Below are 24,864 nucleotides of genomic sequence, written 5' to 3'. Positions count from 1 at the left end.
TTTGAAAACATTTATTGGAGAAAAAAATGTGTACAGTATGTTTTTAACAGTTGATTACCCTGAACTGTAAGTATAATTCAATTGAAAAACCAATAATACAAAAAAAAATCGTTTTATTTCGATTACGTTATTTTCGTAATCGTTGCAAGCCATAATCGTAATTGCGATTAAAATACGATTAATTAAGCAGCCCTATCAAGAGTGATACTTTACTGTCTAGTTTCTTCCATCCCTGCTAAGGACATGCTAAATGGACCCTTTGGTTCTTGGTTGCCTCCCTGGCAAACTCTTCTTGCCTGGTTACTTGGACTCTCAACTCTAGGAAGAGTCTTGGTTGATCCAAACCTTCACAATTATTGAGGTCACTTTGCTCCAGGAAACACACAGATCTTTTATCAGGCTTGAGCAGCAGCCCGATAGCTTGCTCTGTCCTAAACAAATCCCTACCTTTCCACGAGCACAGTTTACTGCTCATCAAGATGACATTTTGCACTTTTTAGAAATGGCTTTATCCATGGCTTCATCTATGTCTTGCCACAATTCTATATGACGAAGGTTTTCAAATAGTCCCTTGTCTCTGAATTGGTTTGTCCTCACAGATAGTGTGAATTCTAAGTCCTTTTTTAATGAATTTAATTTGCCACAGGTCAAGTTAAATGTGCTTTAATCATACTGTATATAACATACTTTAATTAAGCGAACGGGATGCACCTGACCACCTTTGGAGTGCAAAGGGTCTAAATATTTGAAGATTTCTTTTTTCAGGTAATGTGAAAACAATCATTTTGCATATTGAGTGTTGTTTGAGGTATTATTCTATCAATTTTAGATTAGTCTTTTTACATTGGTCTACAACACATTAGAGTGTTTTTTTAAACCAATATCTGCTGCTGATGTGACTCCAGTTTACTAAGTATGTGGCTACCTGAGAGGGCGCGGACAAAAAGACATGAGTTGAATGTCAATTTGTATGCTTCCTTTTTGCCTGCTTTCACCCATTACATCCCATGAATGAGACATGAGCAGGATGAAGGACACAATGGTCGCTCCACAGTTTTTTTGAAGGAGTCCTGCATGTGTTTGAACGAGGAGGTCATGAACTCCTTAGACAGGCTCTCCATGCCCTTTGGACCCGCGGCCGCGGCTGATAAAAGGCCACTCGGTCCTTGTCAGGGAAATAATAATAAAGTGGTGGGATTTGAAGATACCCTCATACATGAGACGCGTTTCCCACTGTGTGTACAGCGATGGTAAGTTATAACTTTAACTTATATCCACTGAAGATGCCAGCTTGTTTAAAGTGGAAAAACAGCTCAGCTATTGTTATTTATGACAGTTATAAAACTATTTATTAAACGCTAAATATTAGTCGCTGGCGTTAGCAAATAGCATGTTAGCAACGGTCCAATGTGATTTTAAGGAACTTAATGTCATGTAGGTTTGTAAAACCAGTTTGCTTTTTTGTCTCCAGCATAAACTTTAGATAATTTATTTCTACAGCGTAGTTTTACATGTAAAGCTATATAATTCAGTAAATACATTTAATTGGAGATTGACATTAACGTAGTAGCCTAAAAGTTAAGCTAGGCTAATTATACTTAAATGTATTTAGATTCTGTGAAACTATATAGTTCAAGACCATTTCAGAGCAAACATATTGTGCGTTTATGTAAAATTGCCATTTGATGTGGCCAGTTACTAACAGATAATAATGTCTGCATGGTAGGCTATGGCATAACAACACAAAAAGTAATTAAAAGTTAGTTAACAGAGTTGTAATGATGTTTCTTATGACAATTGTGTTAGTATTGTTCATTTAAAAATTATTACTTAAGGTTTATGCTGTGTCACGTTTGGCGACCTCTTTTATTATGTTAACACTTTAATATTAACAACTGTATGGCCATAGATCTCTAGTAGAATAAGTAGTATCTTTATTCAGGCATCACTCACATTCAAATTGAATGTACTAATAAGGCAAAGGCAAATCCTACATACCCTACATTCCTACCCATTTAAGCTTCCTCTAGAAATGATAACAAATAGAAAATAAAACCATTAAACAGCTCTATTAACTATTCTTCTGATAACCATAAGTGAGTTACTCATTCCTAAATGTATATCAGCAATATTTGGTAATTTAAGCCCAACAATAGAAAAAAACATCTCCTTTACTTCCTTTCCTTTCTATATATTTATTTATTCATATGTCTCTTTAGATTTTTTTTAACATTATTTGCCTATTCATTATAAATCATGTCATACATTTCATAGCATAAGGTTTTATGATTATAAGTTTTGTGCAATGAAAGCATCAAGCCAAGAGATGCATCTTGTTTTTGTATAAAGAATATTACATAACTAACTATAGTGGTTATGCATACGTTCCCGTACAGAGCACACAATCTTGCTTAAGTTGATTTATGCACATGGTAAACTAGTTTATTGTCTCTTAAGAATAATACTTATTTTAACAACAATGCGAGTTAAAGCGGCTACACGTCAGGCCCCTGTTTAGTGTTTACACAGTCGACCCAGGGAGGCTGCACACATCTTCCGGCAATGTGTACTAATCTCAGGAAGGGGATGTGTGTATGTTTCCTACCAACAATTCTCTAGTCAGTAAGGCCATTGTTAAACATGTCTGGGAAACGGACTACAGGGGCAGCACAGATCTTGAGAGACCAAGCGTAGCATGAAGCAAAGACTGCTGTGAAATTGAATGAGAGGTTGATTGTTATATGTCACATCCCGTCAGTGTTTTCAAGAGTGCAGTCCGGGTTTCTATGTCGGGAGGGGAGGGACCTGCAGTTAGTTCCCTGTGGGTCCGGCATGTAGGCTGCTGCCGGCACTGAAATGAGCTTCACTGAGAAGGTCACCGATTGTTATTGTTGTTCAGGAATAGTGTGTTTTTTTCTTGCTGGAGGATGAGTTTGCCGTTATAAGATAAGCTGCTCCAGGATCTGTGTACTGTAAGTAAATACTTTCTATTCTTATTCCAGTCACGGAAGTCTTGGATTGAGGAGACCTTCTTCAAGAGAGAGTGTGTGAAGTTTATCCCTTCATCTTGGGACCTGCATAGGTAAACTGATTGCATTGATAATCTTCCAAGAAGGTGTTTAAAGTTTTTAGGATTCTCAGAAGAAATACATCTGTGTTAATAAGTAGTAAGTACATAGTATGATACTAACGCCAGTGTTTGGAAACACATTTTTGAGAGCAAAACTATTTGGAACCCAGCCTTTTACTTCCAGGAATAGAGACCATGTGGATTCTTTGATAATGTGTTATTTCCTGTTTCTTACAGATGTATTCCCGTATGTCAAGTATGCCAAAACTTGATCAGGTATAATCAAATAATTCTGTGTTTATGTGTGTGCTCATACCAATCCGAAAACCCACTGCATTTCCCTCCTCTGCCCCACCCCCCTTTCTAATGAAGCTGTTTTCTATTAATGTGTGGATTTTTGTGTCTCTTTTTCCCACACCCTTTATTTGATAATTTCCCCTTTTTCCTCTATTATTCTTACATGTCTTAGTTTGAATGACATCACATACTGAGAATACAACTTAGTGTTGGCTCAAGGGAAGTACTAAGGTATTTTATTGTGTTTCCATACCATATAAAGGAAAGGGGGAGGAATAAATGCAGCCGGGCTTAAATAGGCCAGGTGAATTTGACCAACCATACCTTTTTAATTTGGGGTGCTTTACAAGCAAGTACCTGCTTTTGATAGTTAAAATGAGTGAATGTTGTGTAGACAGAACAGTAGAAATGACTCTGAATTCCTCCACCGCCCGCTATGCTTAATTACACAATCTGTCATTGGCCAGATGTTGTTGTGGCCGCCTGATGGGAGAGCACTCTTGGCGAGAGTCCCTTCCCCCCATATCCCTCTATCCTGGGCCAGGACAGGACCTGGTAGAGGACTGGTCCATGGAGCAACACACCAAAGCCAGTCCCACCAATGCCTATGGGACCGTAGACTTCCAGGACACTGCCACACGTGTCTGCAGGGCCAAGGTCTGTGCGTCGAATAACTGTACACAACATGGTTTTCTAGGGCAAAGAAAAAAAGATTCTTTCCTCAATTACGACACCACATTTATATAACTTAACTCCCTTTATCTATAAGAGAATACTACAAAAGTGAAGGTAAATGCTTTTTAGAGACTGAATATACACACAATTGGCTTATGTTTGTTGTATAAACAAGCTTTGGCTTGCTATGATCTAAGATAGTATCTACTACACCAAACAGTCACACTAGCAGCACTTGAGAAAAGACGAAGAAAAGTTTCAAATGTTTCCTGTGCAGTATGTCCGTGTGGCTGTGGACTCCAAGCCAGAGGTGTTGCTGCAGCTGATGCTGAGGGAGTGGCAGATGGAGAGACCCAAGCTGCTCCTGACTGTGCAGGGGGGGTCAGACAACTTCACCCTGCCTCTTAAAGTCAAGCAGGCTTTCAGCAAAGGGCTGATCACCGCTGCAATCAGCACCGGGGCATGGATACTCACTGATGGCATTAACACAGGTAGGTGTTAAAGATGGTTGTAAGATCTGTGTGTGGGATATCCTGTATCACTATGAACACAACTAGAACTTGCACTGTTATCAAAAATGCACTCACAAGCATGGCAGTTTAAAGGGGTAGATGGATAGTTTGAAGTGAGTTGTATGAGGTACAAAATGATTTGGATTGTTCGAGGTGGGTGTTTCTTAAAGGTGGACAAATTACATTTGCTACTGCCCTTGTAAACATAGCTGCTGTGCTATAACTCTGGTCTGCTTCTACAAACTGGGGGCCTGACAGCAACCATCTTCTGTAGGTCATACACTGAGAATGGATAAGTATTTTCTACGACTGCACTTTAAACAATAACTATCCCTTTAATATCATAACAAGTATCATCTTATCAGTGTTGGGTCTGGTGTGAAACGGTTAAAAAGCCCCATGTTGCATCATGCCTGTATAATGTTTGCAAAGGGTTCAATTTTGAACTGCATGTACCTTTCTGTACACTGCTGTTGTGAGTGTAATTCCTGACCATTCTCTTGGCCTGTGTAAACTCAGGTCTCTTCATTTGTAAGGATTTCAGTCCATTCATTCTCAATGTCCCTGGGTCTGAACTGTGGGGTGTAGATGTGTGTTTTGTCCATGTGTTTGCAGTTGCATATTTAGAAACATGAATGTTAAAGGTGGGGTAGGTAAGTTTCAGAAACCGGCTCGAGTGCACTAAAATTTGAAAGTACACAGCCGAAAAGAATCCGCCCCTTCCTTCAGACTTCCTTACAGAGCACCTCCTCCAACACACATGAACGCGCACATTACGTCAGCAGACTGGTGAAAGTGGCCGCCTGTTGCTGGCGAGTCATTGAAGTACTGCTGCAATGCACGCCCAAAGACGGCATGAGATACATTTGTGCGTGCACGAGATGGAAGGCTGACAGACAGGGCGTTGTACTTTTTACAGTATTACGGCTTCCACAGATGACATTTTTTCATGGATTTTTTGTCAAAGCACTTAAGATATTCATTGCTATTGGGATGTTAAGAGCATTCCATGGAATATAACAAAAAGTGTATCTCGAGCCGGTTTCTCAAACGTACCTACCCCACCTTTAAGCAGCAGCAAAATGGGTTGAATAATGTGTTTCCTGGTTTATAACGTGGAATTGTGTATGTACTGTTCATTCAGCTGCTCTTTGCACAGGTGTGTCCAAGTATGTGGGCGAGGCTGTGAAAACATTTGGGGGCCACAACCTGAGGAAGAGAAACACAGTCGGCATCACACCATGGGGAGTCATCCACAACAACTCAGACCTTTTAGGCAGAGATGTGAGAACTAAATACGTACATCACTTTATCAACAACATGTGTCAATATATCCCAGTGCTTTGTGTCACTATGATTGACTCCTGGTGGGCTCTGGATGTGACTTTCTCTCGACACGGTTTAGGTATTCAGGCCCTACCAGCCCCTGGGAAACCCGTTGAGCAAGAGAGCCTGTCTTAATGGGTTCCACTCCCACTTTCTGTTGGTGGACGATGGGACGCAGGGAAAACATGGCTGCCATCAAGGCCTCAGGAGGAAGCTGGAGAGACACATACAACTACAGAAGATACACCCTCGTGAGTCAGTGTGTGTAATGTACATGTAAAGAAAGAAAAGCTCCGGAGTTTGATGTGACTGATGTTATCTCACCCTCTCCTCCATCTTCTTTGTAGGGCTGAACCAAGGGGTGCCTGTGGTGTGTGTGGTGGTGGAGGGAGGCCCTGCCATTGTGTCCACAGTGTTGGACTATGTTAGCAATGTCCCCCCTGTGCCAGTGTTTGTGTTTGAGGGGTCGGGCAGGGCAGCTGACCTGCTCGCCTTTTTGCACAAGCAGACTGCTAATGACAGGTATGCATGCTTTGATCACTAAATCTACAGTTAGTATGTCTAATGGATCTACCTAAAAGTGTAACATTAATGTTGACTTTGATAATGTTTCTACGTAGCCGCTGTTTAACCTGGGTGACTGTTTAAAAAAAAGCTGCTACGATGTCTTGAGAGGACCAAAATGTCAGTTAGTAATTTGATCGACTTTTTGCACCCAGATATTCATTCATTTTAATAATGTTAATGATGTCAATACCAGTTTGTGTACAAAATGCCAAAAATAGATATAGATATATATTTCTGTATGCCAAATGCTAGGGGAATTTTCATTTTTTTCATTATTGTTTTTTATTACAGTCCTGAATATGTCAATAGGTGGCAACAACATTCAGACGCGTTTAAAAAATGTCTGGAGTGTCTAGATAGCAGATAAATATGTTTCAATTGGGACATTGCTGTCCCAAAATGTCTCAAGTGAGTGAGAAGGATAATTGAGTAGACATGTCACAAATATAACTTTTACTGCATTTATCAGGCAGTTGGATGCTGACATTAAAGAGGACTTCCTTTTGAGGATTGGAGACGTGTTTGGAGTCGAGATGGCAGAAGCCTCTCAGCTCTACACTCTCCTCCTGCAGTGTATGGATCACAGACAGTCTGTAAGTGTAACATACAAAAAGTCAAATATTGTGATTCACACATGCACTACTCCCATTAACTCAATTGTGTTGTCTTTAAACAACAGATAACCATCTTTGACTCAGAGTCAGACGACCATGCTCCAGCCGATGCAGCCATTTTGACAACCAGTCTCAAGGGTACTTATATTTCTCTTTTTTATTGTGACAATAGACATTTTCACCACACACATTTGACATGTTATAGATGGAAAACCAAAAGTGTAATGAAAACATAAACAATCAAAGCATTCTTTATAGGTTTACATGTACAAGGTCTGTTAATTTGCAGGCCGAATCGCCCATTGTATGATGCGCTTGAATCGAACTACAATCATTATGTTAGACCTGGGATTTTTGTCAAATAAAAAGGTCAGCGTTGAGAAAGTTAGTTAGTGTAAGTATGCAGCGATATTTTATTTCATTTGATGTTTTCGTGAAATATATTTGGCTCATAAAAAAAAACTCAAGGGAAAAAAAGGAGAAATACAGCAATTCACAATTTAAAAACTGAAACTCCATTTACACATTCCATGACCGAAAAAGGAGCAGGGAGAGGATACATCTTTTGTTTCTTGCCCCTTACTCAAAACATATATAGAAACTAGAAATACATGGTCTGTCCATTACTTAATAACATATGCTTACAGTAACATGAGTATAAGTGCAATCAGGTGATATGCACAATATTTTAACAGATATGCATTCTGTTGTATTCTTTTTGTTCGGCGTGATGGACAGGCACCAAGGCCAGCCCTGCAGAGCAGCTGAGCATGGCTCTGGCCTGGGACCGGGCTGACGTCGCACAGAAGGAAGTTCTGGTGTACGGACAGCATTGGCCAGTAAGACTGGCTCTGCAAATCACTAATGTATCTGTGCTTTTATAATATTATATCATCTTCGTATTTTAAATCTAATAACTGTATGCTGGATTTAGGTGGGTTCCTTGGAGCAGGCCATGCTGGATGCTCTGGTGATGGACCGGGTCAGTTTTGTCAAACTGCTGATTGACAACGGCATGACTATGAGCCGCTTCCTTACCGTGGATCGCCTCGAGGAGCTCTATAACATGGTTATTATAATATCTATATATTTACACCAAAGAAAATGACTAGATGTAAAGGCCTACTTGCCAATATACTGAATTCGGTTTCTGATATTTGTTTTCTACTCGACTCTCCATTATTGTCACAATGTTTAATTTACATATCTCAGTGGAAATGTAAAGTTAAACAACATTTACTGAAATCAAAAGAATGAACAGTATTTGTTTTAGAATACACTTTCACCCCATGGTACTTTTGTTTGTCTTGTCATTTTATTTACTGGATGTTTTCCCTTAGCTCGCACTTTGCTTCACAAACAACAAATGCAGTTATTTTATTTGTGACTCTTGAAGCAAAAATACCATAACTGTCGCTGTGATTGAAATCACAATAATACTTTGTAAGTGTTTTGAAGAAGTATTCTCTGCGTACCCTGGTCAACTGCACTCAGGGTACTTTCCCAGTTGTTCTGGGATGCATTTGAGATCACAAGGCTTTTTGTCATCATTACACTCAGTCTTGGCTTTCTCCGCACTGCCTTTCTCTTTTGTGTATTAAAGCCTGTTTATTTATTCATAACTCTGGGATGATAAGTCCCCCTTCAGAAACAAGCTAAGGATCCCAGGACTGCTTCTGTGTATGCAATATGCAACGGTGTTAACAAGTAACCAGTAGATCTCTGGTTGTTGATATTTTCCGTTTATTTGTTTGTTTCTCCTGAATAATAATAGTCGTTTTTTTCCGCAGCCACAGGGGCAGACCAACTGTTTCTTGCATCACCTTGTTGAAGATGCCAAACAGGTGAGTAATCAGAACGTATTAAATCATATAAATATTAAAATAAAGAAAGCACTGTTTACTCAGACATTGTCAGCCATTTCACCAATATCAGCTGCATTAATGTTATTATTTATTTCTAAATTTACCATAGCAACCATATCTACATTATGCCTTTAACCTCATCTCTGTGTGTGTGTGTGTGTGTGTGTGTGTGTGTGTGTGTGTGTGTGTGTGTGTGTGTGTGTGTGTGTGTGTGTTTGTGTGAGTAGACTTCTCTTCCCATAGGTTACCGTCTCTCTCTCATTGACATGGGCCTGGTGATCGAGTACCTAATAGGAGGAGCATACTGCAGCACCTACACACGCAAACACTTCAGAGCTGCCTACAGCCGCCTGCAGGATAAAGTGAGCCCTGATTAATAGAGCTCTTTTTTCAAAAATGCTTTGACTTGGTTCTTGTCTTGGGATTATTAATTGCAATTGACTTTTGTACAAATCTCCTCATTGTTGTTTCTGTGTTTGTGTATAGGAGGGCAGACATGGCATTTCCCTTTCTAGACAGAGACGGGGATTACCACAGATCTCTACAAAGGGCAGGACCGTCCAGGATCTGCACTTTTTCAGAACAGCTCAGCCATACAAACTCAAGGTTGGTGGGGAATATCATGGAGGAATTGAATTGATGGCCAAAGGTCAATGTCACTGGGACCTCAAAAATATGGCCAAATCAATCACTAACATGCTAATTAAGACAACTTTACACAAATGTCAAATTTTATAAAAACATACCACCATGATATTTTTGACAGGCATGGACGTTATGCACATTTACAGATTCTCTTAGGCCACAAGGCTGTAATGTTATTGGAGTAATTCTCTGGACCTGTATAATTCATTGTTTGTTAAGCCATCATATTGTTTCTAGTAAGCACCTTTTGGTTATCTAATGCGGCCTTATGTTACATCATACATTTTTTTGCCTTTCTGTCTCACTCTCTTTACTCTTTTTTATTTCCCTACAACATTTCTCCTTCTTTTTCACATCCCCTTATGTATTGATTTGTGGATACCTCACACTTTTCCATGTAGGAGCAGGATCTTTCAACGGGGGACAGTCGAGAGGGAGAGGTCACCCCGATCCCGGGCCTTGTTAATGCTCCACTGCTGATAGCCTTCAACTTCAACGACGTGTTCGTATGGGCTGTGTTTCATCAGCGCCAGCAGATGGCGCTGTTCCTGTGGCAGCACGGAGAGGAAGCACTGGCCCGCGCTACAGTGGCCTGTAAGCTCTACCGCTCCATGTGCTTTGAGGCGAGGCAGGGAAGTATGGACGACAACATCTCAGAGCGATTTAAGAAATACTCTCTGTGAGTCAGTGTGGGTTTTTCTGTCTGTGTCAGTAGACAATCTATGGGGACAGTTGCAACCAAATAAAGATGTGTCTTAACATGATAAAAAGAAACCCCAATCAATAATTTTCACCTTTTCTCAGTATTTTATTGTGTAGTGTGATTCTGTGCATTTAAAGACCCTTCAAGTTCTCGCGTCTTGAATTTTCCAGTGGTATTGGCGGGCTATTCTTCTGATGATTATAAATATAATAGTTTTTTAATATTATGCACATAATGCAATTGTTTGTATAAAAACCTGCACATGATGCGCATGTGCCTCCTGTCTCTGTGTCTTAGCGAGTTTGGTCAGCTGGCGGTGGACATGTTAGACTGTGCGTTTCGTCAGAACGAGCAGATGGCCATGAAGCTGTTGACTTCAGAGATGGAGGCATGGAGCCACTTCACCTGTCTGCAGATGGCTGTCTCCTCATGTCACAGACCATTCGTCTCACACTCCTGCACTCAGACGCTGCTCACAGACCTCTGGACCGGTCCGCTCAACATGAGGAAAAACTCCTTTGTGAAGGTACATAGAGTTGACAGATTTCATCATTGTCTTAGTGTATGATGTATTTGTATCACAGTAAAAGACAAATTAATACTTAATTAATAGAATGGTTTTTGGAGAGCGCAGTCCTCCAACAAAGGCAAATTCTGCATTCATGTGCTTCTTGGATGGCCCTGTTTCCCTGAGTTTGGAAGTTGTTTTTCTGTGTATTTATGAGCTTGGACATTTGGAAACAAAATTGATGTATCAAATTGAGCGGGCATTCAGATACATTTTTCCCAGTAAGAAACTACATTCCCCAATAATTGAAATGCAGCACAAATGCCCTTTCTCTCAAAGTTAACAGAAATGAAACTCAGTTTGTTAAAGCCCTGTGATTCAGATCCTTTCCTAAATGTCAAGGGTTCTTACTCAGTCCATGCTTCACCCTTCTGCCTAGTTCCATAAACATCTTGCCAGTAGTTTTTATGTAATTTGCTGACAGATAGGCAGACTGGTCATGCATTTTAGCCATGCCTCATTTCGCTCTATTTGCTCTTTTCCAGCCCTGTTTTTGCAAGGGCTGATTCTGCTTTTGTGGCAGACTACAGCGCCACTTACAGGCCTGGCATATGTACTACAGCGTCTCCAGCGCTTTCGAGCGGTCTCTCATTCACCTGATAGGTGGAGAGTTGCCCATATAGGCGGAGCACCCCTTTTCTGACGTCAGAACAATTCAAATAATAATCAGCTCCGTTGCAGCCCCGTTTTTAGAGATTTGGGTATGGAGGAAAAGAGAGAGGGTTGTGTTTTCTGACACACCGGGGACACATATTCATGTATAAAAGACGTACAAAAGTGCATTTTGCATGATAGGTCCCCATAAATTACAACGTTATTCCTACATTGCAATTTGTTTTCTTGTTTTCCTAGTGTTTCTGTATAGTTACACAAACTTACATGACACACCTGTTTTCTATTTCTTCAGATAATTCTGAGTCTTCTTCTGCCGCCTGCCATCTTGCTACTGGAGTTCAAAAGCAAAGCTGAAATGTGCCACGTACCACAGTCCCATGAGGCAATGCCGTTCGGGCTTGAGTCTGTGAAGTCAGCACCAGCCCATGAGGGAGCTGATGTCACGGTAAAGCTCCAGAAGTGCACTTATCCAGCACTCTTTTTGTTTTAACTTGCACCATAATTCTAATAGCCTTAGTATTGTACTTTCTTTCCTCCTCCCCTCTCACAGGACGCTCAGGATGCAGAGCGGGGCCTGCCGTTCCATAAAAAGTGTTTGGGTCCTGTGTCAGAAACGTTCTCCTCTATCACTGTGCACTGTCTGTCCTGGATCAAAAGACTCTATGAGTTCTACACGGCTCCTGTTGTCAAGTTCTGGTTTCACACAGTAGGTGGTATGCATGTGTGTTTTTGATGCAGCATGTGTGGTATCTAGTGTTTATTTTCTTATCTGCCCATATTGATTTATTTTTCCCTTTCTGTCTCTGATCTTTCTTTAGATGTCCTACTTGACCTTCCTGATGTTATTTTCCTACGTGGTCCTGGTGAAGATGGGGGATCAGCCCAGTGTTCAGGAGTGGCTGGTCATAGCATACATCTTGTCCACTGCCGTGGAAAAAACCAGAGAGGTGAGGCAGTCCGAAGAGAGACATGTTCTCTTCTAATATTCTCATCTTAACTTTGTAATAATGTAACTATTTGGGGGCATGATGTATGCATTTGTAATGCATTTCCTACACAGGGAATTACGATAAAATAATCATATTGCAGACAAAATAGTATTCAAGTTACCCCTTATACAATGCTTTGTTTGACAGAGAAATCAAATTAAAATCAAATTATAGTTTATTATAGCGTGTTTTCTTTCTGAGCACCAGCATCTTTTTCAATTGTTCCTAATGAGAAGAGAGCGTATTCTCATATATATATATATATATATATATATGTATACTCATGCATTGGGATGAAATGCTCCCCAGCAATTTTTCTGAAAAAGATTGACACAAACTAATAAACACATGACACCTACTGCAGGGCTGTCTGTCCTAGGAGAGGGATCCCTCCTCTGTTGCTCTCCCCGAGTTTTGTAAGGTTTTTTCACCATTAGTCATGGTGGGGTTTCTTTGGGAGTTTTCCTTGTCCGATGTGAGGGTGTAGTATTCTGTACAAACTGTAAAGCCCCCCCTTGTTATTTCGGACAACGGGCTATATAAATACAATTTGATTGAGTGACTGATAATACTTAATAACAAAAGAATATTCAAATATATACTCCTTGCTTAGGTCCTAATGTCGGAGCCGAGGAAGCTGAGCCAAAAGCTGAAGGTCTGGTTCTCTGAGTACTGGAACATATCAGATTTTATTGGCATCCTCCTCTTCATGGCTGGATTGGTGCTGCGTTGGCATGCTAATCCGTACCGGACGGCAGGACGCATCAGTTACTGTCTGGACATCATCTTCTGGTTCATCAGGGTGACGGACCTGTTGGCTGTCAACCAGCATGCTGGGCCTTACCTCACCATGATCACTAAGATGGTAGGCCGAGACAGTACACGGCTTGTTGAAGAGGAAGTAAGTGTGTTGGTTTCTTTTTTTTTAGTCACCCCCCCCCTCTTTCTCTCTGTCTGCTCAGACCAGAAACATGTTCTTCATAGTGGTGATGATGGTGATAGTGCTGCTGAGCTTCGGGGTGTCCAGGAAGGCCATCCTGTCGCCAAATGAGGAGCCGTCCTGGAGCCTCGCTCGAGACGTCGTCTTCCAGCCCTACTTTATGATCTACGGAGAGGTCTACGCATCGGAGATAGATCGTAGGTCATCAATGAAAAACAATAGATACTTATCCACTGGTGTTGATTTAAAGCAGTAGAATTAGAGTTTCTTGGGGGAGTCGCTTGATGTCAGATTACTGCAGTGTTAACTTGCCACTTGTCCTTTGCAACATGAAGAGACAGTTAAAGTGACATAAAACTGTGTTAAATCAAAGTAAATCAAATGAATTTGTTTTCTATTTAAGTAGCACATTTCTACTTAGTGTCCGTCTTACCTATTATACCATTTCGCAGCTTGCATAAACACATTTGAATGATATATTTAAGGCAAATTGAATATAATTGGTCACTTAAAGTTGGCGCTGGTTGGTGCTCACCAGCAGGTGAAAGCCAAACCCATATTCCTAGGGTTTTAAATAGGAAACATCACACACAGCAAAATACAGGTTGATGTTTGAAAGGGATCATTACATATATGAGTAGACTTTTTGGGGGAAATTCCTAGTTCCTTTTTAAGAAATGTCATTCAGGCAAGTATCTGTGACATTCGTTAATGATTTCTCACTATCTCTTAATTAGACGATGTAAAAGACCCTTGACATTTTGTATTGTATTCCCACTGTTCCTCTTGGTATTGATTGTTAATGGGGTAGAGTGTGTGTTTGAATTTTTGTGTTAACAGCTTGTGATGACGGTCTTCCGTGTCCTCCTGCTTCCTTTCTCACGGCGTTCCTTCAGGCGGTCTATATGTTCTTCCAGTACATCATCATGGTCAACATTCTCGTTGCATTTTTTAAGTAAGTTATAATTATTTTTAAAAAATACAGTGCAAGACTCCCGATAAAGAGGACTTTTGTTTAAATGAATGTTGTCTGCTCAATAACAGCAACATCTACTTTGACATGGCATCAACGTCCAATAAGCTGTGGAAGTACAACCGTTATCGCTACATAATGACCTATCAGGACAGGCCGTGGCTGCCTCCACCTCTTATCCTCCTCAGTCACATGACCTCAGGTTTGAGAGCCGTCTACAGGAAATTGAGAGGAGACCCTGAACGAGAGGAAAGTGGCTCTGGACTGAGTGAGTACTGGAGTGTGTATGTGTGTGAAAATAAAGAGTTAGAGTCGGTTCAGTTCAGTGTGAGATTGTAATCCCTCCTCCTGTCTTTACCAGAGCTCTCCCTGGGCGACGAGGATCGTAAGAAGCTCCATGAGTTTGAGGAGAAATGTATAAAGGCTCACTTTCATGAGAAGAGTGAATGTCTCCACAGCAGTCAAATTAACAGGATCAGAGCCACAGCTGAGAGGTGTGATTGATAAACCATTTCATTTGTATAAACCAGGAGGGTAGGGTTGTGAAATGTAAGGGACGTCTCTCAATGTGTGTTTCCTGAGAGGATGAACCCCCAGCTATGTTCCCTCTCCTCTAAAAGCTTGGTCCCTGTCTAGGATGATATTTGTTGTAATAGTTTCTATACTAAAGTATTTAAGTTGATGTGTCAGTCCTGATAGCTAACAGCAGATGACAGCGGACAGTGAAGTGCAAACTTGCAATTGTCTTTTCTCTTTTTGGTGATAAGTTAGTAAATAGTTGATATAAATTGTTTTTGCATTGTACCACATTGTAGAAAGAATATAGTATTTTTTTTCTACTGACGCAGGCTTCACTATTTTGTAAATGTTTGTTTGACGACTCAATCTCTCACACTTATTATAAAATAATATCTTTATTTTTTCTACTAGAGCTGAGGAGATGTGCCTGATGGTGGGGGAGGTCTCGGAGAAGGTCATCTTCATTCATGATAGCCTGTCGGAGCTGGACTCTCAGCTGGGTCAGCTACAGGACCTTTCTGCTTTGGCTGTGGACACCCTCACTCTGCTCTCTGCGTCTGACAGCCTGCACCAGGAGGCCCGCCTGGCTCAACGTCGAGTCATCACGTCGTCCCCGCTTATCCTCCCTCACAGCTTGACTCTCCCACACAGAGGTGGAGCAGACTGTGATGCACTGAATATGTGTCGAGTGATGCCCAAGTCGTGTAAAAGTACCCCGCCTTCTTTGCTGAAGGGCCATGGTCTTGTGGCGAGTAGACTGGCATCCCAGGAGAGCAGGGGAGGAAGACAAGGACACACTGAGAAGGGAGAGGTAGGAAAGTCATGTAGGAAGTGAAAGAAAACAACGAACGTGGATTTCAAACCTAGCAGTACACTTTATAAAAACAAAACAATCACATCATTAATATATTGAAACATTTTGTTTAAAAATATACTTCATCCACAAAATGACCATTTGTCAATAAATTACTCACCCTGTGTTACCTTGAATTTAGAAGATAATTTATGTTTTGCTGTTAGAAGCGCCCCCCCCCCCCCCATTTACTTCAATTCATCAAGACTTTTCTCTGTTCTTGAATGATTAGTTCACTGATGAATTAAAAAAACAAGGTTTCACAGGAGTAATTATTATAACATTTTAATTTTTGTGAGAATTATTATTTACCGTCTGTTTTCCCTCAGGATCCACAGACTGCTCCTGTTCAACGTCCGCCTGAGAACGACCTGGGAGTTTCTAAACCTGCGTCTCGTTCTTCCTTCTCTCACCTCTACGGAGGCGGAGTTAATCTGGGTAGATTGAGGGATCAGACCCCCTGTGAGTCAATCGGACCGCCCCACTGCGGGTCTCCTCTTGCTCCCAGAGGCCTGGAGTCACCGCATCATAAACTCTCGACATGTGACCCATATCTGTATCGCAGTCAAGAAGAACCTTACGTGGAAGAGGAGGAAGAAGAGGGAGAAGGAGAGGAGGAAAGGACACATGAACAACTCTCTAATATAGAAGTATCCAGGGGATCTAGCAACGCTGTCCTTCTGTCTGACCCACGAGAGGTCTGTGAGGGTTTGGTGAATCCCGCCTTTTCTCAGGACGTTAGCCAACCGAGTTCTCGGCCCAGACTTTACAGCCAGTGGGGCCGACCTGTGAAATCTTCCAGGTGGGCGTGTCTGTCCAGAGACCGTCCCTACGGATACTGCAGGTCTCTGTCCTCCAGCGTGGAGAACATGACTTTCTCAGGCGCACCTCAGAGTCAAAGGAGGGGGTCATTCCCTTCTATTGACGAACCAATCAGCAAAGAGAGTCTGTCTGATGGGAGGAGTTTTAGTGATGACACATCGCTACGAAGCAGCCTGAGCAGAGGTAACGTCGTTTGTAATGCAAGTTTCTAATTGTTCAAGTGGACGGTTTGAACAAAAGAATAAGAAATGACTCATAAATCTTCACCATTAGCATGCATGGGATGCAAATCGGTTTGTTACAAAACTTGTTGGACTTTCCATTATTATAGACAGGGCCCTTGCATATAAACAAATACAAACATTATACTGATAACACATCTGGGTATTCTTTATTTCTACTTATGTGTACTGAATTGGATTTGTGATATCATTTTTGCAGAGTGGTCCAAGTCATCTGACTTCCCTCAAGACTGCAGAGGCAAAAACCAGAACAAGAAGACAGTGAAGATACAAGAGAGCGCTCCAAACACGGTCAGAAATTCACAACAATCCGTTCATGACAGCTCAGTAATACACAACATGTTACATAGATCATCAAACCCTGCTAATGTTTTTGTTTTATAATCTCTTGACTCTTTATTTCTTGGAAAAAATGGCTAACCATGCAGTCCCATTTGTCTGGGACCTGCTGGAGAAGGGGCCGAAGATTTCGAGGAGAATCTACATGTTGGTTGGCTTCAACCAGCCTCAATCAGCTCAGTAAGTCACTGCTGTCACATATTAGTAATTAGTAATCTTTATTTATTTATACAGCACATTTATTTATATAGCACATTTAAAGCATAGTAATACTTTAAGCATAGGTCATACCATTGAACCTGAATGTGAAGATGAGTAAAGCCTGTTGGTTTACCAAACCAGGGCCTCTCTGAATGTATCATGTATTCAACCCAGCGCTCAAATAAAGAGGCATGGAAAACAGTACCACGATAAAAGGCCCAATGTATAAGTTCCTCACCTTGTTAGATATTGAACATATCAATATCGTTTCAGATTTTGAACCAATGGATTTGTTGCAGAAGCAAGTCTTATCCCATCAGGTAAATCCGTGGCTCATTGTGGCAACATACTGTGATATTAGGAAAATATATTGTATATTGTCATGAGATCGGGTTAATGATGTTTTCTTTGGCCTTCAGGATGCATGGAGCTCGACCCATTCAGCATGGAACAGCTGGGCCAGATCCATGAGCCGCAGGTCATCGTAAGTCTTCCTTTTTTTTTTTACTCTCCGAAACATCCATGCACATCAAAACTCATGAGATTTTATTAACTGCATCAAATGTTTTTTCTCTATTCCTTTGTTACAGTTTACAGAGCGTGATTGCCCTTGAAGGTATTTGCAAACATAAAGATTGTATACAATCCTATTGACTATGTCTATAAATAGACCCTTTTTTGTTATTGTGAGACCCTTTTATTGTATTTTCATTTCCCTTTTTTGTTTTGTTTTCTGCAGCAAAGAGCTCCTCATTCCAGTCCACTGACAATTTGTATCCACACTATGCAGGTATTATGCCACGCAGAAAATAAGTATGTTTAATTGTGGCTATCAACATTTTGTGGAACTCTAAATCTTAAAAGCCTATTATTTAAACATTTGTTTGTCTCAGATTTCATTAATAATTATACAGGTATTTGATCTCAGGTGTGGTTTTGACCATGTTTTGTTTGTGTGTTGACAGCTATGGAGAGAAACAATCTGATGAGACTGGCTCACACCATTCCCTTCACTCCTGTCTCTATTCTAGGTAAGTGTTTTGTTTGGTGACACAGTGTTTTGTTTATGTCTCTTGACAGCATCTCTTTCCATTCACTGTTTCTTTTATATTCTCTGCAGGAGTTGAAGAGGTGAGCGTGTACTCTCTGGACGAAGTTCCCTCTGATGCTGACCCTGATGCCGGCACAGTCTCGTCCTGGTCGTCACGCGGCCTGTCCGCCCTGCTGCAGCCCCTCTCCAGTGAAGAGGGCTCTCTGGACGGGGGTCTCCGGCATGGCTGCAGGGTGCTGTGCACCTGGGCTGAACGTGACGTGCTCAGACCCGGCCTGGTATACGTGGTCAAAGCCTTCAAGCCGGAGGTGGTTCGTGCCTGGCAGAGGATCTTCCATGGTAGCACAGCACTGCTGCTTTGTTTAAGGGTAAGTGTACCTACAAAAGTAAAGTGCACATAGTCAGGGAATCAATGAATACTTTATGACCTTTTTACTAGCCGACGACATCGCCAATCAGCAAAATTGCTCCTATTATGTTGCAGATTCACAATTTAAAAACCCCCTTAAGGAGAGGTTTGCATTATGGGAGAATTGCCTCCTCAGGGGCTTCAAATTGTTTCAGGGGAGGCTAAGTGAATGAAGGGAAAACAAGATTGTGTTCGTTATTACATTCGTTATCAAAGGAGTATCCCATAGAATAGTCTAGTTTTTGGGAATTTAACAGTTTTTTCCAAGAAACCGAACCTAATAAGGACAGACCTTTTTATGTATTTGGTGCAGTGTGAAGTTATCTCTAACAGCAACATTAGGCTATCTTGTCTAAATCCTTGAGTGTTTTTGGGATCAAATAACATCAACTTGATCACAAGCTTCCAGGCATTAAGCAATAACTAACTAAGTAAGTAAACTAAGGGAGGGTTAAGGGACATATAGCTTTCTATCACATCAACTTCATGATCAACCTCTGTTTGTCATCCCTGAAGGAGATCCAGCAGCAGAGAGCAGCCCAGAAGATGATGCAAGAGTTCAACGAGGTCAAACCTGATGACATGCACCACTCACCAAGGTGCGTTTTCTTTCCTTTATGTGTACGTGTTGATCTGTGCTTGAACTAATCGCCTTTTCTCACCATCAGATTCCTAGATGTAGCGTTGGTCCTCTGGCAATCGAATGGCCAGTGGCTGACTATTGAGAGGAACATGACAGGTGACTTCAGGAAGTACAACAACAACACAGGAGAGGAGATCACCCCCTGCTGTTCACTAGAAGAAATGCTGCTGGCGTTCTCACACTGGACATACGAGTACTCAAACAGAGAGCTGCTGGTGCTCGATATACAGGGTAGATTCCTTTGATGTGTGTGTGTGTTTCTGCAAGGCCTCTTATCTTCATACAGGTTTTTATTTTGCTGTCAAATGCAGATTTATGAGACATATTCTGCAAACAAATGTGCAACTTGTTTTTAATACAAAAAGTGTAATACAACATAAAAATATATATATACACAATAATAAACATTATAATTGAAATAAAAGCCCTCCCTCTCAGACACACTTATAGACACCACATATACACATACATACAGATGTTAACTGTAACAAATCAGCACTGTATAATTTTTATTAAAATAAAAATACAATAAAATCCATACCTGACACACAAAAGAAAACACGGATTAGAGAAACCATTTAAAAAGATCTTTAAGGGAATCAGCTGCAGTGTGCGAATTATTCAAACTATTATATGCATGTGGGTTGTTTAGTTTGTATCTGTCTGTCTTTATTTATCTATTTATTTATTCACTTACCTACCTATTTATTTCTACCTTGACAGGAGTAGGAGCGGAGCTAACGGACCCGACAGTCATTATGTCGGATGATCAAAGGTACAGCATGTCAAGGTTATAAGTGACAGACACCTTTATTTATTCAAATCTAATTTGTCACATTGGTAAAATGGTTAAAACCGTTTTTTCTGACCTCTTAACAGTGGAAGCAGGGGTGAGATGCTTTTTGGTCCAGATAACCTCGGAGATGCTGCCATCAGCGGTTTCCTGCAGAGACACTCTTGCGGTGCCTGCTGCCGCAGACTGGGCCTAGCAGGTCAGATATGTTCAATGTTACTGTGTGCGTGAGAGAGCACTCAAATAATGTGTTTTTTCATTGTTCAAATATGTGAAGAATGCAGGCTTTCTTTTGTAAACCAATACGTGTTTTGCACTCCTCAGCGTATACATAGAATTTCTTATCTCATTATGTTTTTTTCTTGTGCACGTTTGTATATGCAAGTATTCGTATGTCACCTCTGTGTCGTCACTCAGGAGGCCAAGTTGGCTCTGAGATAAATCCCACACAACTTCAAATGAAGACAAGACACCAACAGCCAGCTAATTAAGCCGCGAGTGTTCGTTTATTTCTATAACAACAGTAGTGTTTGAGGCATGGGGGTGGGCCCTGCTTTGTGCGTTGTGCTCCACGGCCTTTGATTACATATTAATCATGTCTTTGTGCTGGCGATGTGCTGCTGAGACTTTAGCTTTGATTAGCTATTAATTAACGTCTCTGGGTAGGCACGATACCGGCATCTAGAGGATAACTGCTCGGAAAGAAACTGTGCTCAAAAACAAACAAGCCCGGCAAACAAACACACAGACACACACATTCAGACACAGTTGTTTTGATATTTCAAAGGTGCGTTGCGTTTCCTCTTCCTCTTCTTGTGTCCTCTCCAAGATTTCTCCAACAAATCAAACCAAATTATTCATGCTGGATGCGTGGACTTCCTCCCAGGCCTGTCATCATTCTCTTTCTTGTGGTAATGACTGTGTTAGCGCAGCGACATGTCGCTAACTGATGTTTCTGTTGTTCAGATTTAAGGAGGTGTTTGGACGGCCGCGAGAACAGCAGCGAGGCTGAGCCGACGCCGCGGAGGAAAGAACAAGAGGACGATGAAACTAGGATGTAACCTTTGACCCAGGAAGTAGGGAAAGAAAGACACTTGCACTTTTACCAACACATGTACATGTGTGTACTGCAACATGTCTGCCTGAACACACACATCTATGACCTGCATAATGTGTGCCTGAGTTAGTCCTGATCTCTTTGCTGCGGAAACAGCGAGAGTGAAGAGGGACCATGAGCAGTCTGCGACTGGACTCTAGAGATGCTATTAAATTAGGATCTAATATATTATTTAAATATATTACGCAAAAACTGTCAGGAGGGATCTTTGCAATTGTTCTTATAAAAAGGGGTTTATATCATTCAGCTGTATTTAATCAATCATAATACAGTTATAACATGTTTTTACAAAAGTCTAAATCACTATTTTTCTATTTTTTCTATAAATATGTTTATATATTGATATAATTCATGTAATAGCTTAGACACTAATACATGATTGATTCATTTCCAAGGGTAAAGTGATTTCATATTTTGTTAATATAAAACAATCTTTAAATTCAACAATGTGTGTGAGAAAGAAAAACAAGTCAGAAATGCACCCATAAAATTTATTTTATTTTTTTTTCTTCCCACAACAAAATGTCTACAAAAGCGATAAAATATAGTATTTAACAAAAATCACTTCAGACCTTCACATTGTATATACATGTCAAAGGAGGACTCGGTAAGGGCCCTGCATAACTCTGAACTTCAACCCACGTTGATCCATCAAGTGTGGTTGTTTGTGGCTCTTCTTAATGCAAATGCACACACACACACCTAGACACACTCTTTCATTCTCATGTGAAAATAAAAAAATCTACAGTACAGCTGATGGATTAAAAGTAGAGTCAGAGTTCAGAGTCCAGCAGAGATCCCTCTTACCAAATGAAAAAAAGCATAAAATGTAAAAACTGTAAGTGTAATCAAATACACTTTTTCATGTAGTTCCCCTTTTTTGATTGGTTTCTCAAGTAAACTCACACAGTAAAGCATCTACGCCCCACTCTGCCAGTCCTTCCTCTCCTCACTAGCTATGGCACTTTGAAACAAAAAAAAAATCACATTTTATTGGTTTTTTTTGTCTTGTTTTGTTAGTCCTGTGTAAAAGAGGTTCTGTAGCCTAAGCACCTTTTAGGTTTCAGTTACAGTTTGCTACATTTAGTTTTATTTGCTCTTGCTGGGACGCAAAGACATTCTAAACAATAAATTAACAATTTTCAACACTACTCCAACTGCACTCATGGGTAATGTATCGAGAACGTTTACAAAGCATTGGTAGAGCAAACGTCTCATTCTCTCTGTCACACTAAAACACACACACACACACACACACACACACACACACACACACACACACACACACACACACACACACACACACACACACACACACACACACACACACACACACACACACACACACACACACACACACACACACACACACACACACACACACACACACACACAGGTTTTCTCAGGAAAGGGAGGAGGAGGCTTGGGGTGGAGTGTATTTATTAAGTGTAGGAAATGCATTTCAAACCAGGTGTATTAAAAATGTCTGCGCATATTGTCGGAGCCGTCACTTAAAATGACGACTAGTTTTATTGTGCGATTTGCGATGTCATTCTGTGTTGATGGAGTGGTAAAGGCGCGTGATGCGTTCAGCCCCTCACACTGAACAGGCTACTCCATAACATTCAGAAAAGATTACCACCCCTTCCACCCACATAGTTCCCTCCCACCGCAGGTTAAGGGTCTCTGATCCGGTTCAAAAAGGCCAGGTCAGAAAGGGCCACTCACTGGTTAAACCAACTCACACATTCAGCGGTTGAGAAAAGAAAAAACATTTCAAATCAAACCACAAAGTTTAAATTGGTCGTGTATAAATAAGAGCATTTTATTTAAAAAAATCTTCCAGCTTGTGAAAGGAATCTGCTTTGAACTGACTGAATTTCTCCTGCGCCGCCCTTTCCGAAAAACCCCTCCCAAGAAACTAACAATATCATGAGAAGAGAAAACACAAATAAGCCCCAAATGTTTCATTGCAGTGAAACGTCATGCAAATAGAACAGAACAACAATAGGCTAATAGTAATAGAAGAATAGTAGTCATAATAAGAACAATAATAATAGTAAATAGTAATAAAATAAAAAATAATCTTACAATGCAAACATGACAGTAGTAAATGCCTCCAGTTCTTATTGCTACAGTTTCTTACTTACAGTGTTGTGTTGCCACTCTTACTTGCCAGCACTTCCCCTCTCATAACCCCATCCCACCCCTCTGATTCACAGTCTAACAAGGGAAAATAAAAGCATCATACACAATAAACTTCATCATCAGAGTTGGAATTCACTGTCCCGGGGTGTTGTGATGGCGCTTATTCACAGCTTACCAGTGGACTTCCCTCAATGTCCCAAAAGCAGCAAAATAAGCAGTAAACATTTTTTTTTGTTATTCTTCATGTGCTACGTAACAATGCTTGTCATATAGTCTGGGCTCTAAAGAGACTTGGACAGTGAATTCATGCTCTATACACACATACACACAGACACACACTTAGCAAAGCCTTGTCTGGGCAGATTCCATTGCCAGCATACTTTGGCAGCGTATGCCATTTCTTATCCTAAAAAGTTTCATTTTATAATTACATATTCTTTTGTAAATTTGCAAAAATATTCAACCCTCTTTTAATGCAAAGACAGAAAAAGAGCTGCTCCCTGAGAGATGCAGTAGTGCATCGAGCCTTAATGAGCAAGTGATTGTCTTACGAGTCACTGGCCTCTGATCTGGGGTCGGGTCAGGGGTCGGAGGAAGGATCCTGTGAATGGATCTGAGCTGATCACAAATGTTTTACATTGACGCTCACTCCCCATGCGGTCAACCTCGTTATGTTGACTATATGGATATCTAAGGATGCAAACGGTAATGTTCAAGTGTTTTTAATGTTAATAAAAAGGATAACTAGTCTGATTGTGTCCATGCTTAAAGCACATTGAGGATTTGGCCACTGCGTATTTGCAACCACAGACAAATCATATCTCCACCTTTAGTGCACGAACAACAATAGATCATTGTCCACTAATCATAATTATTCAAGTTAAATAAAAAATCTAAGTTCTGTCTTAGAATTAGATAATCTTCTTGGCAAAATTGTCATTATATCAAACAAGTAAATGTTCTGGAAAAGCACTATCAGCTGATTAATGCTGTGCTTTTATTTTGTAACGGGTCACTTATTTTGGTAAATAGCTATTTTTAAGGGGAGTTTGTTTTAGGAGATTTTCTGTAGCGCATCATAGATCTCTATACAAAAGTAAGCATGTAGAGAAATGCAAAAAGACAGTGATAAATACCCAGATTTTACACAGTGGCCAAATCAAAGTCAACCGAACATTAATATAGAAAAATCTGCGAAAATCTGTAAGTGCTAATAATTATGGAATGACTAAAAGAAAAGCACAAAAGTGATTGTCTATCTCAACCGTCTTCATTTCTTCACATATTTCATTTTCAGTGCTCTGCGTTGTGTCCTAACCCCAGATCCTGTTACGTTACATTAAAAACACTGCAGATGCTGCGGTGGAA

At 40.6% G+C, this 24,864-nt stretch overlaps 1 protein-coding gene across 2 annotated transcripts in view; it reads left to right on the top strand.

Annotated features, from left to right (window-relative positions):
• The first annotated feature begins 2,759 nt into the window (after positions 1–2,759).
• The window catches only part of trpm6 (transient receptor potential cation channel, subfamily M, member 6), a 131,064-nt gene continuing 108,959 nt past the window's right edge, over positions 2,760–24,864 (top strand). Inside the window, exons 1-40 of one of the 2 annotated variants that reach the window (XM_034090518.2) lie at positions 2,760–2,874; positions 3,003–3,082; positions 3,308–3,346; positions 3,835–4,024; positions 4,320–4,533; positions 5,714–5,838; positions 5,960–6,131; positions 6,228–6,402; positions 6,917–7,040; positions 7,127–7,199; positions 7,800–7,900; positions 7,996–8,130; positions 8,852–8,905; positions 9,154–9,288; positions 9,413–9,532; positions 9,973–10,250; positions 10,572–10,800; positions 11,750–11,902; positions 12,008–12,163; positions 12,276–12,404; positions 13,060–13,311; positions 13,409–13,583; positions 14,227–14,341; positions 14,431–14,627; positions 14,721–14,853; positions 15,290–15,689; positions 16,061–16,736; positions 16,995–17,086; positions 17,224–17,314; positions 17,609–17,655; positions 17,755–17,819; positions 17,926–17,951; positions 18,075–18,125; positions 18,301–18,366; positions 18,456–18,754; positions 19,312–19,394; positions 19,464–19,669; positions 20,162–20,213; positions 20,318–20,430; positions 21,198–21,307. In XM_034090518.2, the coding sequence (XP_033946409.1) occupies positions 2,857–2,874; positions 3,003–3,082; positions 3,308–3,346; positions 3,835–4,024; positions 4,320–4,533; positions 5,714–5,838; positions 5,960–6,131; positions 6,228–6,402; positions 6,917–7,040; positions 7,127–7,199; positions 7,800–7,900; positions 7,996–8,130; positions 8,852–8,905; positions 9,154–9,288; positions 9,413–9,532; positions 9,973–10,250; positions 10,572–10,800; positions 11,750–11,902; positions 12,008–12,163; positions 12,276–12,404; positions 13,060–13,311; positions 13,409–13,583; positions 14,227–14,341; positions 14,431–14,627; positions 14,721–14,853; positions 15,290–15,689; positions 16,061–16,736; positions 16,995–17,086; positions 17,224–17,314; positions 17,609–17,655; positions 17,755–17,819; positions 17,926–17,951; positions 18,075–18,125; positions 18,301–18,366; positions 18,456–18,754; positions 19,312–19,394; positions 19,464–19,669; positions 20,162–20,213; positions 20,318–20,430; positions 21,198–21,292 (5,934 nt within the window). In that variant the 5' untranslated portion in view covers positions 2,760–2,856 and the 3' untranslated portion in view covers positions 21,293–21,307. Of the gene's footprint in view, positions 2,973–3,002; positions 3,083–3,307; positions 3,347–3,834; positions 4,025–4,319; positions 4,534–5,713; positions 5,839–5,959; positions 6,132–6,227; positions 6,403–6,916; positions 7,041–7,126; positions 7,200–7,799; positions 7,901–7,995; positions 8,131–8,851; positions 8,906–9,153; positions 9,289–9,412; positions 9,533–9,972; positions 10,251–10,571; positions 10,801–11,749; positions 11,903–12,007; positions 12,164–12,275; positions 12,405–13,059; positions 13,312–13,408; positions 13,584–14,226; positions 14,342–14,430; positions 14,628–14,720; positions 14,854–15,289; positions 15,690–16,060; positions 16,737–16,994; positions 17,087–17,223; positions 17,315–17,608; positions 17,656–17,754; positions 17,820–17,925; positions 17,952–18,074; positions 18,126–18,300; positions 18,367–18,455; positions 18,755–19,311; positions 19,395–19,463; positions 19,670–20,161; positions 20,214–20,317; positions 20,431–21,197; positions 21,308–24,864 lie in introns of those variants that run through there. The other variant, XM_034090520.2, reaches the window with a different exon arrangement.

This window comes from Pseudochaenichthys georgianus, chromosome 9, assembly GCF_902827115.2.
Source record: "Pseudochaenichthys georgianus chromosome 9, fPseGeo1.2, whole genome shotgun sequence".
Lineage (NCBI taxonomy): Eukaryota > Metazoa > Chordata > Actinopteri > Perciformes > Channichthyidae > Pseudochaenichthys > Pseudochaenichthys georgianus.
Note: the sequence above shows the minus strand (reverse complement) of the source record. Positions and strands in the feature narration are given on the sequence as shown.